At 47.0% G+C, this 15,934-nt stretch overlaps 1 protein-coding gene across 1 annotated transcript in view; it reads right to left on the bottom strand.

The window, feature by feature from the left end:
- The window catches only part of tmtc2a (transmembrane O-mannosyltransferase targeting cadherins 2a), a gene marked incomplete at its 5' end in the record, with an annotated part of 34,229 nt that overhangs the window by 11,869 nt on the left and 6,426 nt on the right, over window positions 1-15,934 (bottom strand). The window contains 6 exons of the mRNA XM_084483299.1: window positions 2,176-2,297; window positions 4,902-4,980; window positions 6,487-6,671; window positions 7,420-7,505; window positions 9,079-9,193; window positions 9,668-10,592. Coding sequence (XP_084339425.1) covers window positions 2,176-2,297; window positions 4,902-4,980; window positions 6,487-6,671; window positions 7,420-7,505; window positions 9,079-9,193; window positions 9,668-10,592 — 1,512 coding nt within the window. The remainder of the gene's footprint in view (window positions 1-2,175; window positions 2,298-4,901; window positions 4,981-6,486; window positions 6,672-7,419; window positions 7,506-9,078; window positions 9,194-9,667; window positions 10,593-15,934) is intronic.

Below are 15,934 nucleotides of genomic sequence, written 5' to 3'. Positions count from 1 at the left end.
CCTGGTCACATTTGAGAACTCAAGTTATTCATTTAAAATGACACTTTCTGAATAATTACAGGATGTTCTAGATGTTCAGATAACCCGTTACTTGAGTCAGGAATGTTCGTACATTCACACACACACACACACACACACACACACACACACACACACACACACACACACACACACACACACACACAGATTGTGCTCTTCTGTAGCCTTCCTTCATTAGGGGACTGTGTCACTTTCCAAGTACGTAATATATTAGTTCTGCTTAGTGCCTTCCAGAAGCACGAATAGGCCTGTGTGTGTGTGTGTGTGTGTGTGTGTGTGTGTGTGTGTGTGTGTGGAACTAGAACTCCCTCAGATGGGGTATCTACAGGAATGGATCCCATTATTTGTGTGTTTAACAACCACAGGCACAACAGCCATCCATTATAAAGAGTTGTGAAAGATGTGCTGCTTCAAACGGTGGCTCTGGACCAGCTTCCCCAGCAAGGCCGCGTTGGTTTGACTCCAACCAGATGCATGCTGGGAGTGCGTGTCATCAGCCACCTGAGATCTATAATGTTCCAATAGCTCCGGGCTTTAGTGGGTCACGCTCCAGTGGAGAGGAACGGTACGGTGACCAGAGCCGCCCACATGTTCCGAAGATGAGGATTTTAACGTTATGGAAATCGGAGGAGCGGCCTCTCCCGTCCCTCTCCCCCCGGGAGCGCGGTGGACGACTTCCCCACATGTCCATCAACACCCCCTCGACCAATGGGAGACCGTTGTCCTCCTCCACTCAGAACTCCCCCTAGCACCCCCCAGGTCAGGGCTCTTCTGCTGCCGAACACGGCGGCCGAAGATACACAGAGGAGGAAGACGTTTCTTTGCCTTCTTCCATCCCATCACATAAAAATAATCATATCCTCTGAATGGAGCAAATCGTAGCATGCTGCATTTCTTTGCTCGCTTTGAATGGGAATGAAGTGCTTTTGTGCTTAAGCGTCTAAAACAGTGGGTTTCATATAATTATATAATTATATAACTATTGTATACTTATTGTATTGTATTGTATTTGTGTTGTACTGTACTTGTATTGTTACCGTCTGCACCACAGACAGACCAGCCCTCGCTGTGTATTCCAGGGCTGAAGACAATGACTCGCTGGAGCCTCTATCTGCTCAGGCTGAGCCAATGAGTGACGAGAGACACAAGCCCCCACTGCTATCCGCCGTGACCCAACAGCCGCAAACGCCACACCACCGGCCAACACAAGACGCATGCTTCAGCCTCCTCTCATCTCATCTCCTCTCCTCTCCTCTCCTCTCCTCTCCCCTCCTCTCCTCTCCTCTCCCCTCCTCTCCTCTCCTCTCCTCTCCTCCTGCTCAACTCCCCTGACCCTCTTACGTCGTTTCTCCCCGTCTCAGATAAACGACAAACATTCTTCGGCGAATGAAATCGACTTGGTTGTGCATAACTGGGTCTCCACGCTCCCTCAGTGACTCCGGCCGGCCTCATTATCGAGCTGAGATCGGGATCCAGCACGTCGCCCTGACTCCTCTTCACTCTAACCACATCCACCGTCGCCCTGGGCGACATAACGCTTTATAATCTCATTTGAGGATTCGAAACGGTACGAGATTAGCACTTGCGTTTTTTACGTTAATAATGCAAGCGTGTACTTCTGCCAACCCTGTGTGTGTGTGTGTGTCTGTGTGTGTGTGTTATGAGCAAGTTATGTGTGTGTGTATTAATGACGTTTTTTGATGGATAGAGAGAGAGATAAAGAAAACTAGAAATAGAGAGAGAGAGAGAGACACACACACAAAGCGAGCGAGAGAGAGAGATAGGGAGAAAGACACACACATAGAGCTCAACATCAAGGTGGAGAGAGAGAGAGAGCGAGAGAGAGAGAGAGAGAGAGAGAGAGAGAGAGAGACTGTGAGTGACAGAGAGCAACTGTGAGAGAGAGAGACTGTGAGAGAGAGAGAGAGAGAGAGAGACTGTGAGAGAGAGAGAGAGAGAGAGAGAGAGAAAGAGACTGTGAGAGAGAGAGAGAGAGAGAGAGAGAGAGAGAGAGAGAGAGAGAGAGAGACTGTGAGAGGCTTGGGGGGTCAAGAGAAAGAGAAGGAGAGAGAGAGAGTATATGTACGTGAAGCCTTCAATAGTTTCCCTCCATGCCGGGACTGAGAGAGGACTCACGGTGACGGCCAGCAGCTTGCCGTAGGTGAGGTGGGCGGGGATGTGGTCGGGCTTGGCCCTCAGGGACTCCCGGTACCAGTGGGCCGCGTCGTCCAGCCGCTGGAGCCGCATGTAGGCCTCGCCTGGAACAGAGAGAGGGTCACAGGTCACCGCTGCTGCCACTCACTCCACCCCGGGGGAGAGGAACGGAGAATCAGGAGATGATTGGTTGCAGCGTAGGCAGTGGCGTTAGGACTGGGGACCGCCTCCCTTCCACACACACGTTCACACATGCAGGTATATACATAGACAAACGCACATGCATAGACACACCCATGCATGCGAGAGCGGGTTGGCTGGTAACCGCAAGGTTGCTGGTTCGATCCCCGGCTCCTCCTAGCTGAGTGTCGTGGTGTCCCTGAGCGAGACGCCTCACCCTAATTGCTCCTGACGAGCTGGCTGTTGCCCTGCGTGGTTGACTCCGCCGTCGGTGTGTGAATGTGTGCATGAATGGGCGAATGTCAGTCAACACTGTAAAGCGCTTTGGATAAAAGTGCTATATAAATGAGGACCATTTACCATTTACCATGCATGCGTACACATATACTCACAAACAGATACACACATGAATGCAGACACTGACATACATAAAAGGGCGCGCACACACACATACCGGTATGCAGACACACACACACACACACACACACACATACACACACACACACACACACACACACACTTCAAATTGGCCCAGGATGTTTATTGGAGCAGTTGAAAATCCAATTAAACTTTGCTCCCATCGTCACGGCGATGAGCAACTGTACACCTATTAGATGATTGCATCCACACTATAAGAGATAATACACTCCTGGCCTATTAAAACTGCAGCGTCCACTCAAGTCCATGATTAAGCTGAGCACAGCAGCTCAATAGCAGCCACTGCTGCACTTCTTAGTGCGGTACGCTTCGACAGAAAAAAGGGTTTGTTCTTTATAAAACAACCTATCAAACAACCCGGGTAATTTTAAACAATTTTTTTTTGAAGTGATGCGCTTCGAAACTCACACACGCGCTTTAGGTAAATCACACGTGTGAAAAACTTTTTTTTCAATTTATATTCTGAAAAGGAGGGTTTTACACCTACTTTTGATGTGGTTTGAGATGACTGTAATTATTTTACTATACGTACGAATGGATTCAAACATCATAAGAGTAATCTTAAAAGCAAAAAAACATCTCTGCTGCCTGAGTCTATTTTACCTTCCTCGCAAGGAAGGCAGAACATGATGGCATATCGATATATGCCATCATTTTCTGCCTTCCTCGCGAGTCTGGGGAGCAGATAAGAAGGTTTGGGACACCACGGGATGGAAGAAGGTTCCAGAACAGGTGCAGAGCTGATAAGACCTCGCTCCAACTACCCAGAAATGAGCATTCCTCAAATGGTTGTATAAATACTTACAAAAGTGCTGTACTATCTCAGAAGTAGCACGTTTGTTTTAGTTCCAAACAACATTAAAGATTTGTGTTGAACCAAGTAAACAATGTATCTCATTTTGGCCGTGAGGGTATAAAAAAAAGAGAAATTTAATGTTTGGGGAATTGCATCACTGCCAGAGGCAACAGAGCATCTTCCAGCCCCCTCATCGCTAAACCTCCCCCCTGCTTATTCAACCAACACCCACACCGCCCTGCACCTAACCAAACAGCCTTCCCTTGCTGCTCTGCAAAGTAGTCTTGTGTATCCAATCCCATTTCTCTTCGCAGACATCATATTCTACAATCTCCAGCCAACCATTTATGTAATTAGCAACAGAAACATGAGGAAGGAAGGACTTGATTTGTTAGCGGGATTATCTGATAATCCTCTGCAGGAAGAGACAGATCCACTGCTGGGTCCGTCGCAATTCTGGCCCTGATTCAGTTTGACTTGAACAGCTGGATTTCTAAGAACTGGAGATGTGTGTTGATAATAAAGAGACACTGTGCTGAGGTCTGTTACGAACGTTGATGAATGGAGAGAACCAAGAAACGTAGAACGCTAATTGTATTGCTTTTCTTTGTTGAAAAATTCTAGCCAACACTAATGCTACAACTCACAAACACTAAGCAAACGTTAAGCTAAGGCTAAGCTAACAGTAAGCCAGCGCAAAAGCTAAGCTACAGTCTAAAAGTTTACGCTGTATGGCATTTCAGAGACATGGTTGTGAAACTTCTGGCTCTGCAGTTTCACTTACTGGCTGGGGTACAAAGTGTAATTGGCCACATCACACACTTCAGCTATAACCCAATTCAATGACTTAAGTAAATCAAAATAAATAGGCCATGAAACAGTTAAAACACACCATAAGGAAATGAAATATGGATCAAATCCTTCTCAAACAGGCAATTAAACCACACATAATGTATGAATCGCTTTTAGAATTGAATAAAGAATTTTGAATCATATACTGTGTGTAATACTGTAACCCAAACGGTTTGGCATACTTTATTAGCATGTGTGTGTGTGTGTGTGTGTGTGTGTGTGTGTGTGTGTGTGTGTGTGTGTGTGTGTGAAGGCATGCATGCATGTCTGTGCATGTGCATATACATATGTGTGAGAGCATGCATATGCACGGTTGCGCATGCATGCTCACATGTGTGTGAGCATGCATGCGTGTGTAAGCAAGCATGTGTGTGAGCGTGCATGTGTGTGTCTGTGTGCGACCATAGACCACCTCCAGTACGTGTCCACAGTGCTGACCTACCCATCATGTTGAACAGACTCTGAGGGGCAAACTGCTGGGGCATCTTGTGCACGGCTTGCTGGTAGACGGACAGGGCCTCCTGCGGGGACGGTAATGGAACGGTTAGCCCGGCCAATCATGTTTGTGGTTTGTGGCAGCCTAATTAGCATATTGAAATTGCTGACATGATACAGGGGGGCTGGGATTGGCTAATGCAGCCGTCTGGTGAAACACAGGAGTGCATTAAAGGCCTTATCTCCAGCACACCGGAACCACTGCACTGCATAACATTAGCATGGCGTCGAATGTGTTGTGAAGTCTGGGGGCCTCCAATGTAGCACGGCGGGAATTTATAGACAATAATGAATGACTCTAGAATTTATCAGGATGAATGAAATTAATCTGCATTACTCCGTATTTAGAGGGAATAGGCAATATGTTTCAACGCTTTCCCATATTCCCTTTATCATACCATAATGATATTTAATGAATCTACTTAAGAAAAAAAGGGGTGTGGCAGCATCTATTCTTGTTGTGTTGTTTTTGTTGCAACCTTAATTAGAATATAGACCATATACACATATACACACATACATACATATGTCAAATAAAATGTCTAACCTATAAAAAAAAACTAGAACATAGAGGCTCCTATCAACTCCTAATAATGACTATCCCCACAGAGACGGTAGGACTATCCACCTCGCGAGACGGTAGGACTATCCACCCAGTGGTGCAGAGACGGTAGGACTATCCCCCCAGCGGTGCAGAGACGGAAGGACTATCCCCCCAGTGAGACGGTAGGACTATCCCCCCAGTGAGACGGTAGGACAATCCACCCCGGGAGACCGTAGGACTATCCCTCCAGTTAGACGGTAGGACTATCCCCCCAGTGAGACGGTAGGACTATCCCCCCAATGAGACGGTAGGACTATCCCCCCAGTGAGATGGTAGGACTATCCACCCAGCGGTGCAGAGACAGTAGGACTATCCCTCCAGTTAGACGGTAGGACTATCCCCCCAGTGAGACGGTAGGACTATCCCCCCAGTGAGACGGTAGGACTATCCACCCAGTGAGACGGTAGGACTATCCCCCCAGTGAGACGGTAGGACTATCCACCCTGCGAGACGGTAGGACTATCCGACCCACGATACGGTAGGACTATCCACCCCGGGAGACCGTAGGACTATCCCCCCAATGATACGGTAGGACTATCCACCCAGCGGTGCAGAGACGTTAGGACTATCCCTCCAGTTAGACGGTAGGACTATCCACCCAGTTAGACGGTAGGACTATCCACCCAGTGAGACTGTAGGACTATCCACCCAGTGGTGCAGAGACGGTAGGACTATCCCCCAGTGAGACGGTAGGACTATCCACCCTGCGAGACGGTAGGACTATCCGACCCACGAGACGGTAGGACAATCCACCCCGGGAGACCGTAGGACTATCCCTCCAGTTAGACGGTAGGACTATCCCCCCAGTGAGACGGTAGGACTATCCCCCCAGTGAGACGGTAGGACTATCCACCCAGCGGTGCAGAGACGGTAGGACTATCCCCCAGTGAGACGGTAGGACTATCCACCCAGCAGAGCCCGGGCTGACCTCCTGTTTGCCCTGCTCGTGCAGCAGCTTCCCCAGGTTGTACAGGCAGCTGGTCACGGAGCTCTTGTGGGCGTGCGGGTCTTTGAGGTTCTCGTCAGGGATCTCGGCGCAGGTGGAGAAGGTCCGCCTGGCCTCCTCCAGGCTGCCCTGGTTCATCAGGACGATGCCCGTGTTCAGGTAGGCCGCTGTGGGGGTGAGGAGAGAGAGAGAGGGGTGAGTGGCGGGGGTGAGACATGTGTTTAACTGCAGGCGGTTGGGGTCCAGTCCACAGGGTAGAGCTGGGGAGAGAGAGGCGAGGAGAGGTTTGCACAAAAGGTGTAAAGACTTTTACGGATTTTTATCAGATGGTTAAACAATAACATGTGCAAAAAAAAGAAAAAAAGACAAAATGCAAACGTCAAAATACGAGCTGAGAAAAATGACAGAAACACAAAGAACAAGCAAAGAAAGAAAAGAAAGAAAAGAAAGGAGAAGTTCAATATAATTAGAAAATAAATAAATAAATAAATAAGCCTTCCCTTCTGCCCGTCCAACAGCGCCGGCTGATACAGCCCAGGACTGCACAGGCAGAACGCCTCAATCTCATTATTCTGTCATTAAGCTAAAACAGCCTTAGAGCCGGCCCACACGGTGAAGCAGGTGGCTGCGGCTTCATCTCATTCACTCAGCGATCAATTAAAACATGGGGGGAAACGCAGCGGTGAGACGCAGTAATGGCTGACGACCGCCTCCATCCAATTACTGTTCAACAAAGACCCACAAAGTAAAGGCCCACAAAGTGAAGGGCCACAAAGTGAAGGGCCACAAAGTGAAGGGCGTTCCCGCGAGAAATCTGTAATGGTTGACAGTGGCTTCCTCGCTTCCCCGGTGCAGTCGGGGCGCGTCACTGAGCAGGTTCATAACGAGGGCCTTGTGTTGTGGAGGGCTACTCACAGGCCAGGGTGGGTCGGCTCCCGATGGCCAGCCTGTAGTAGTGCAGGGCCTCGGGGAACCTCTCCGTCTCCTGCAGCAGCAGGCCCCTGGAGAACAGAGGAGAGGTCAAGGATGGGTCGGTCTGCAGCAGTTAATCAGAACATCAAGCGGTGGTGTGGTGTGTGAGGCGCTGGGCTGAGGTAGTCTAGTGGAATACATGGAGAAGGAAGTTCATATCAGAACAAAATGTTCAAATGTTCCTCAAAAGTTATTTCATATTATATGGTCTACAAACTTTCATCATGAAGAAGATAAAATAAAATATGAGCATATATATATATATATATATATATATATATACACACAGGATGATGCAGTATCACGGCTACTTACTAAATCAATCAATCATTTTAGACTTAGAAATTATTGAATTGCTTCCATTAAAAGATATTGATTATCCGTTCGATTATAGGGTTAGGGTTGAAAATCGCATCCATGTCGGTCTGCTATTCAACGAAGTGGTCTGCAATTCAGAAATAATCGGCCACTGAATGCTGTAATGGATCAGAAACGAGTATTTAACAAAGCTGTGTAATAAATAAATATATATATATATATATATATATATATATTTTTTTTTATTATTATTTTTTTGATGTATGTTGTGTGTCTTCAGGCTCATATCTAAAGGCTGTGCTCTGACCAGCACAATGTTTCTATTAGGGCTGTCAGGGGCCGGACCCGGAGTCTCTAAACGCTCTCTCTCTCTCTCACACCACAGCTATCCTGTTTCCAGAATTCAGCAAGAAAAATGAATTCGCTCTTTGAGCAAAGAGGAAATTCAAGATGTCACAAGGGCATTGAGTGAGGGCGGCGAAACAAAATGACCAACAAAATGCTGCGTGTGAGTATCCCAACGCACACCCATCATCCATCACACCGCGATGGCATCTCCATTCCCAATACTACAACATCATTTGTTTTCCCCACCTCCTCCTGTGAGTAAATCGCTTTACCAGCTTTAAGCGACAAGCGGGAAAGCAAAAGAGGGTGTAGAGAGAGACAAAGAGAGACAGAGAGAGAGAGAGAGAGAGAAAGAGAGAGAGAAAGAGAGACAGAGAGAGAGAGAGAGAGAGAGAGAGAGAGAGAGAGAGAGAGAGAGCGAGAGAGAGAGCGACAGAGAGACAGACAGGGTTAGGGAGGCGGAGGGGGAGAGGGGTGAGTGGGAGGCAGGGAGGGAGAGGGGTGTCCATGAGGGCAACACTCCCGGAGCTGTTTTGGGGCTCCGGCACATGGGCGACCCGGGGCTAACACGGGTATTAGCAGCCGCCTCATGTTCTCCTCCAGGCTCCGTAATCGAATCACAGAGGGGAGTGAAACGGAAGGCCAGCGGGGTCAGGAGAGGGCTCAGCGCTCCCCGCGCCAGGGCCTTACATCATCAGGCAACTCTGTTCTCCCTCCTGGTCATAACCCTACACTACTACTCTAATGCCTCCCTCTCTCTCTCTCTCTCTCTCTCTCTCTCTCTCTCTCTCTCTCTCTCTCTCTCTCATCTTCTCTCCACTTTTTGCGTGTGACTCTCTGCGTGACTGTATCTTTCCCTTCCCGACTTGTCCCACTCTGCGTATGATGTGGAACCTTCACCTAGAGGCGACAGAGGAAGGCGTGTCTGCCACTCACAGGTTGTAGAGCATGTCGGCCATGTTCCCCCGGTAGAACAGGGCGTTCCTGTAGGCGCGCTCCGCCTCCGCCATCTTGGCCTGGTTCTTCAGGACGTTCCCCAGGTTCCCCCAGGCTGCAGAGGCAACGTGTCAGTTACAGGTTCTACACGGAGTCTTCTGACGGTTCTACTGTCTGGTATTGGTTGCATTTTTAGAATGTGAATACAATATTCCCCCACAAACATCCTGTTCAGTTCATAAGCTAATGTATTCACCAATACATAGTCAATCATTAAGAGTTTCCATGCAACATGATTATGTGATACTAAAATGGGCGGCGTTTCTTTTGAGTGCTGAGTCACAGCACTTCTTCTGCAGTTGCCTGCAAGCTGCAAAGCTAAAGCATTCATCATTAGAGCCTGGAGGCTGAGGCCGAAAGCAATCGAAGAGTACGATCAATGTTGTAGCGACGACAACGACAAATCAGAGCACATTAACCAAGTCTCCAAAAGTGTCCAGTGTCCCAGTCCCAGTGTGTCCCAGTATGTCCCAGTATCAGTGTGTCCCCCCCCCCCCCCCCCCTCTAACCCCTAGCATCACGGCCTCACCTTTCGCGGGGTTGACGCTGATCCCAGACCTGTAGAGGTTCTCCTCGTTGCTCCAGTCGTTGTTCCTCTGGACGGTTCTCACCCCGTTCAGCAGCACCAGCCCCCCGCAGAGCCCCAGCAGCAGGGCGCGGCCCCCTCTGGTCCGCCGCCGGCCGTACAGGCTCCGCGCCCCCAGCGCCACCAGCAGGCAGAAGCCCATGCTGGGGATGTACAGCACGCGCTCCGCCATCACAAAGCCCACGTAGAAGAAGAGGTTGGTGGCGGGCAGGAAGGGCAGCGTCAGGAGGCTCAGGGAGAACGTCGCCACGCTCTCCGTGGGGGGCAGGGGGGGCCGCCGGGACGGGGCGGGGGGCCGGGCCGCCCCGTTGGCGACCGGTTTCTGGGACCCGATCTCGGTGTGGGTGTTGTGGTTTGCGTCGAGGACGTGGTAGCCGTTACCGTTGGCGATGTACTTCCCGTTGGGGAGGGACTTCCCGTTGGGGATGGTTTTCCCATTGGCTATCGAGGAGGCTTTCCCATTGGTCAAGGAGGCCGTTTTCCCATTGGCCACGGAGGCCTTCCCGTTGGTCCCATTGGCCGAGCAGGCAGGGTCCCGGAGGCCTGACACGGCCAGGAGGATGTAAACACAGTAGAAGACGAGCGTCTGCAGGTTCCTCCAATCAGCAAGCGTCCTGACCAGGGGCAGGGCGTCCATGGACCAATCGAAGCTGAGCTTGTCGGGGCAGAGGAGGAGCCAGGCGTTGGCGGCGGGCAGATGGAGGAAGGTGAGCGAGCGCGTGAGGAGGTGCGGCGAGTCGGCCGCGGGGTTGTCCGAGTTGGAGAAGTTGGGGGGCTTGTTGCCCATCCAGTAGAGGCGCGCAGACAGCAGGACCACCCCCCAGGAGGCCAGGGCCCCCAGACTCACCAGGACGGGAAGGTTCTTCTTCTGTGGTGCAGGAAAAGGAAACAGGAACGATAGTTTAATGGGAAAGCCGGTTGACAGGGTGTTAAAGCTTGTGAATGTGTGAGTCTTATTTATGGAAGGTTTATTCAAATTCAGAGATTCGGATATGAATATATGGATGGGGATTTACATGTACAATAAGGTTCAATAAGGTTCAAGACAATAACACATCAGTTTAGAATTTTAGGAAAAAAACAAAGACCATTTAGATTCCGTTTACACTGATATCAAAAAAAGATTTGTTCAGACAAAGCATAAACAATGTTATTCTCCGTGTGCCACAGCTGCATCCCAAATGAGGACGTATGCTGGTGACAGTTGGATTGATTTATAGGTTTATCAATATCCACAAAGTACATTCATGACATAGTTCACAAGTCATGAGTTCAATCAATCAACCAGTCAATAGATAGCTTAATTAAAGACAGAATTGACAATTTCAGAATCTGCATTTCAAAACAGTGATCCATCATTCACTCCAGTTCATTGTGACGTGTACTCTGATCAAGTTGTTCCATACTGGTGACTTCTGGCAGACCACTGGATAATCAGCATTCTGTCACAGACCACCTCATATATAAACGGTAAAAAATGGATTAATAAACGTGTGCAGTGAGAGCAGGAACAGTGGTTACAACTGAAGCACCACTATTTACAGGTAAACAATCATTTGTGTAGTTTGAAAGAAAGAATAACAAGTCATAATACTATATGAACTGTATTATTAACCTATGTTATTATCATGTTATTGTCACCTGCAGTACCGGACCCCCGGTTGGGAGAGGTCGATCTAAAGAGGTCAGCTCTGAGTGGGGAAGTATTGGCTGCATGTCAGGATCACAGTGTGACTCATAATCAGCTTGGAATTAAGATAATTTGTTTTGTCACACAACTTCTTTAACACCTAATCCTCATCACGACACGATTATTTTCAATGCAAAGTACGAGGCCATAGGGAGCACGTTATAAACCTTGTGAATTCTTCCAATTCTAATTCAACCCAGTTTACTTTATCGGTACATGATAGAAAATGGTTTCCATATGATTATCATAGGATAAATGAGTTAATCTGTCTCCGTAATCTATTCTTCCAATTTATCGATACATTGATTTAATGACCTTAAGGGCAGTGGGGGTTGGCTGGGATTGGCCACACTCACTGTGTTAAGCATAGCTGCATAGCTCTTTCATCCAACTTACCCAGCAACATATTCTTTGTAAGAAGCTTTTCCAGCCCATATGTTAATTCCACTGCTGAAGGGAAAATAAGTTGAACATTTCTACATAGCGACGCAGCAATCGAGGGTTATACAGATTATGACCCTCTGGGCTCTCTAGAGAGATAAGCCTATTGCTTGGTAGCTCTTGCGATCTGGTGCGTTGATCTCCCCAATTAATTCAGTGATTTGGTGAGGGTAAAAAGACACTTGAATGGCTGCATTATATAATATAATATATATATATATATATATAATATATATATATATATATATTATATATATATATATATATATATATATATAACTACAAAAACCATTAAGGCATTTGTAGTCAAATCAACTTCAGAGTTTAATACAAGAGGTTTAGAAATTACTTGTGTGACAAGAGTAGCCAGCTGACATCCCCAGGGACTCAACTAGGATTTTAGAAGATGTGTTAGAAGCTTAAGCCTTCTCTGAGATAAAGTGTAGGATGGGTATGTTTACACGGATGTAGTCGTCAATAAGTGCAGAGAGTATTTCAAGGCAGACCAATTAATATTTGGGAGGAAAGAGGATCGGTGAGAAAGAGTATAAAAGGGGTTAAAATGTTATATTGATTTGGCCAGTTGAAAGGTGGAACCGAGGACGAGATGGACTGCCTTGTGTGTAAAAAGGGTTTGGCTTTATTGATGGTACAGCTCCCACTGCCTGTCAAGGGAGAAGGCTGCCTGAGAAATCCAATGTTCTGTTCAATATCCCAACATAAACCAATTCCAGCAAGAAAACCGTTGGGGATTTTTTGCAGAATAAGCTTCATTTCGCCCCCTTATGGCCCGGCCCAATGTGTTAATAGCTCCTTAATTGACTGCCCAATCAATTATAGAGAACTCAAAATGCTATCTTTTGATAGGATTAATCAATTTGAACGGTCTTGTGGCTAAATGGGTCTTTCAATGGTGTGCGACTAAGACTGCTCAAATTGACTCTGATAAGAAGTCTGCAGGTTCAGTATTCAGATTGTTCAGTGTTTCTCTTGTGTTTTCTTATTTCGCACTATGGCACATTCATTGTAGTTGGCATGTCTGCACCAGGAGATGCCCTTTTACATTACCTCCCAATCTCTTTTAGGATCTTCCATTTGAGGACTAGTAAACCTATTGCTGGCTTAACACTATACTATACAGTGCACTGGGGAGATGCCTGCAGTGTTGAAAATGTCTCTGTTCTTGTAAGATAAGACGCCAGTTTGTGTTATTTTCTTCTTCTGCTTCCCCCGGAAAAACCCTTCTGTTTATCTTAATCAGTGTGCTATCTGACATTTCACACTAAAATGTATGTCCCCACTGTGTCAGTATTTCACTTCACTGCCTTTGGTTTTGCCGCCAGTTGTCCAGGAAACAGCTGTGTATCTGTGGCATCTGTATGGCCCGGGTAAAGCTGGATATCACAGCTCTGTGTCTAAGTATGGGGGGATCGTGGGACCTGCGTCGAGCTATGGAGCAATGAAAAATGACACTGCATGTGATGTTTGTCTTGATTTAGTGGATGTCAGGCCCAGTCCCCAGCCCACTGTCAAAGCCAACATCTGCTGACCGCCGAGTGTTTGAACTAACGGGACTCCACCATGTCTTACATGTCATAGAGGGCCCCCCCCGTCATTTAGAAACATAATCTTTAAGGGATCATCTAGCCCTTCTACTTTTTATTTTCCTTTGTTTATCCTATGACTTCTTCGTAGCTGAGGGACGCTATTCCGCTCTCTCTCCCTCTCTTTCTCTAACCTTAGTAACAACACACTAAGCTCCCCAGCCTGTACTGCTGCACAGTGCCGTTCATTATCAGCACGCACTGCCTTCATCACAGTAATGTGGGATCTACATGGATTCAAATATGTTTCAAGAAACAGAACGTAAAAGGCTTAGGTAATATATACAAATGTATCCCGTATCTGCTAGATTATAAATACAGTACGCCTTAAATCCTTGTTTAGTGTTTCTAAGCATTGACACAAACCAGCAGGAGTTCTCAGGGTGAACGTCACCACACTCTCCGTGGGGGGCAGGGGGGGCCGCCAGGACGGGGCGGGTGTGTTTTGTTCCATAGAAACTTAAAAGTTATGAGAGTAAAAAAAGGTCTATTTAGATAATAGGTAATTTTTAGGTAATTTTCCATTTGGCCGATGTTTTTATTCATACAATTTCTGTATGGATGGCCCCAGTGAGAAGAGTCCGGAGGTCCGGAGACTGGTGGGCGAGAGGAGTGGAAGTGTGTATGAGTGTTGGTTGGAGATAGCTGGTGGTGGTTGAGTTTTTGTTGTTTTTGGTTGTTTCTACTTGTTTTGGATTGATTGGTTATGATTGATTTATTTTGATTGTTTTGATTGTTTCTTTCATCATTTGGCATAGTTATTTTATAGACTAAATGCAGAATCCTTTCACTTATATGAATTTACACGATCAAATTTACACAATTTTTTGCCAGCACGCCTCCCTAGCCAGTATGTGCAATTGTGTTGCCCCTAGCTCTTATCAGATTTTTGAACTCCTAGGTGTTAATTATGACAATCTGTTCCACTTGAGTGAAATAGACTGCTCTTGCTCTATTCATTTTGTAAAGTTTAACAAAAGTTTGTAAAATTACGCGATAAACACCCTTTTCACGTGAACGCGCGTTGAACCTAGAACGGAAAACCTGGCTCGACTAATCGAATCCTAAGTGAGTGTCATAGTACCATTTAACTCTGATTGCGAGTTGCGTCTCTGTCCATCCAGGTTTTCCCAAGAAAGCCTGGGTATGTTCAGCGAGGCTCGTAGTATACCCCACTGGCTTCTCCCTCCTCCAGGCATTTGATTTCCTTTGTTTGTAACACATGGACTGATCTTCGCATGACCTTTTTGATTACTTTCATTTATACTGACTTGCACCACACTTCTTATTATATTTATTTCAAAATAAATTTATGTTGCATGTTTTGGAACAGTTCTCCATCAATTAGCAACAAACGACCTGTTACACTTAAGAACATGAGACAATGTGTTTTACATGGCAGCCATCTCAGCAGCCTTTATACGTGACGCCTGATACCGCCGAGATAACAGAGCCATGATGAAGAGTCACCGGGCGCAGACAGCAGTCCCTCTCCGGTCTCGCAGAGGTTAAGCTTTTCATTTGTGTCGGAATTTGGCCGACCTGCAGCTCATCCGACACGTTACGGTTCCACCACACTCGCCTTTTGAGGGAGCCTGACGTTGATGAAGTGACCTAATTACCCCCACAGTACCGCACCCAGGGCCCCGATACCGCTGCTACAAAGAGCCATAATGAGCGGGGTCAGACGTCAAACGTCTCCCCCACAACCCCTCATCATGCTCAGCTCAGTGCCAGCACGGTGGATCGATGTGGGGAACTGCTCGTAAACCGTCCTGGCGTGGTTAAGTACATCCAGTAAGAGCAGGGAAGACGCCAGTATTTCAGAGGGGGAATCATTGCAGGGCTGCTTCAGGTTCCTCTGGTGCTTCTTGCCCTCTGTACCGTGGCTGTTTTACTTGGTTGTGCAGCACTTGCACATTTTGTTGCGACTTTTTGTAGCTACATTTTTAATATTGTATGTTTTGATGGTTTTTAACTCACTTTTAAGGCTGTAAATTACAGGTAAGTAAAAGGGGTGAAATGGTACGTGTATTCGTATTGAGTACAACTTTTTAAAATTAAGGATTTACATGAAACAAATATGTATAGACATAACCAGTGGCGTATTATTTGGAATTAACGACATTAATATGTCGTTAATTCTTTATGTGGAATTATCCACATAAATCTGTATGTGGATGATGAATGATGAAGATGGTCGCACAAATGAAACAGCTGCCAAGCACCAACAACTTCCCCCGCAGCCTTCAGGCGACACTGCGGATGATTTCGGTAGCCGGTCTAGAGAGATCACCCCAGCGATAGCGGCAGGTCTGAGACCCATCTCTGGGGTAGAGGTTACAGGGTTCAAGGACCAGTTTAAAGAGCTTGACCCGGGATACACAAGCACTTCCAACACACATTTTGCCCAGACGGTTATGCCGGCCTTATCAACAAAGCAAAATAACACATAGACAGGATATCAGAAAAGCT

This window comes from Micromesistius poutassou (genome assembly GCF_964030765.1).
Source record: "Micromesistius poutassou genome assembly, chromosome: 18".
In the NCBI taxonomy this organism is placed as follows: domain Eukaryota; kingdom Metazoa; phylum Chordata; class Actinopteri; order Gadiformes; family Gadidae; genus Micromesistius; species Micromesistius poutassou.
Note: the sequence above shows the minus strand (reverse complement) of the source record. Positions and strands in the feature narration are given on the sequence as shown.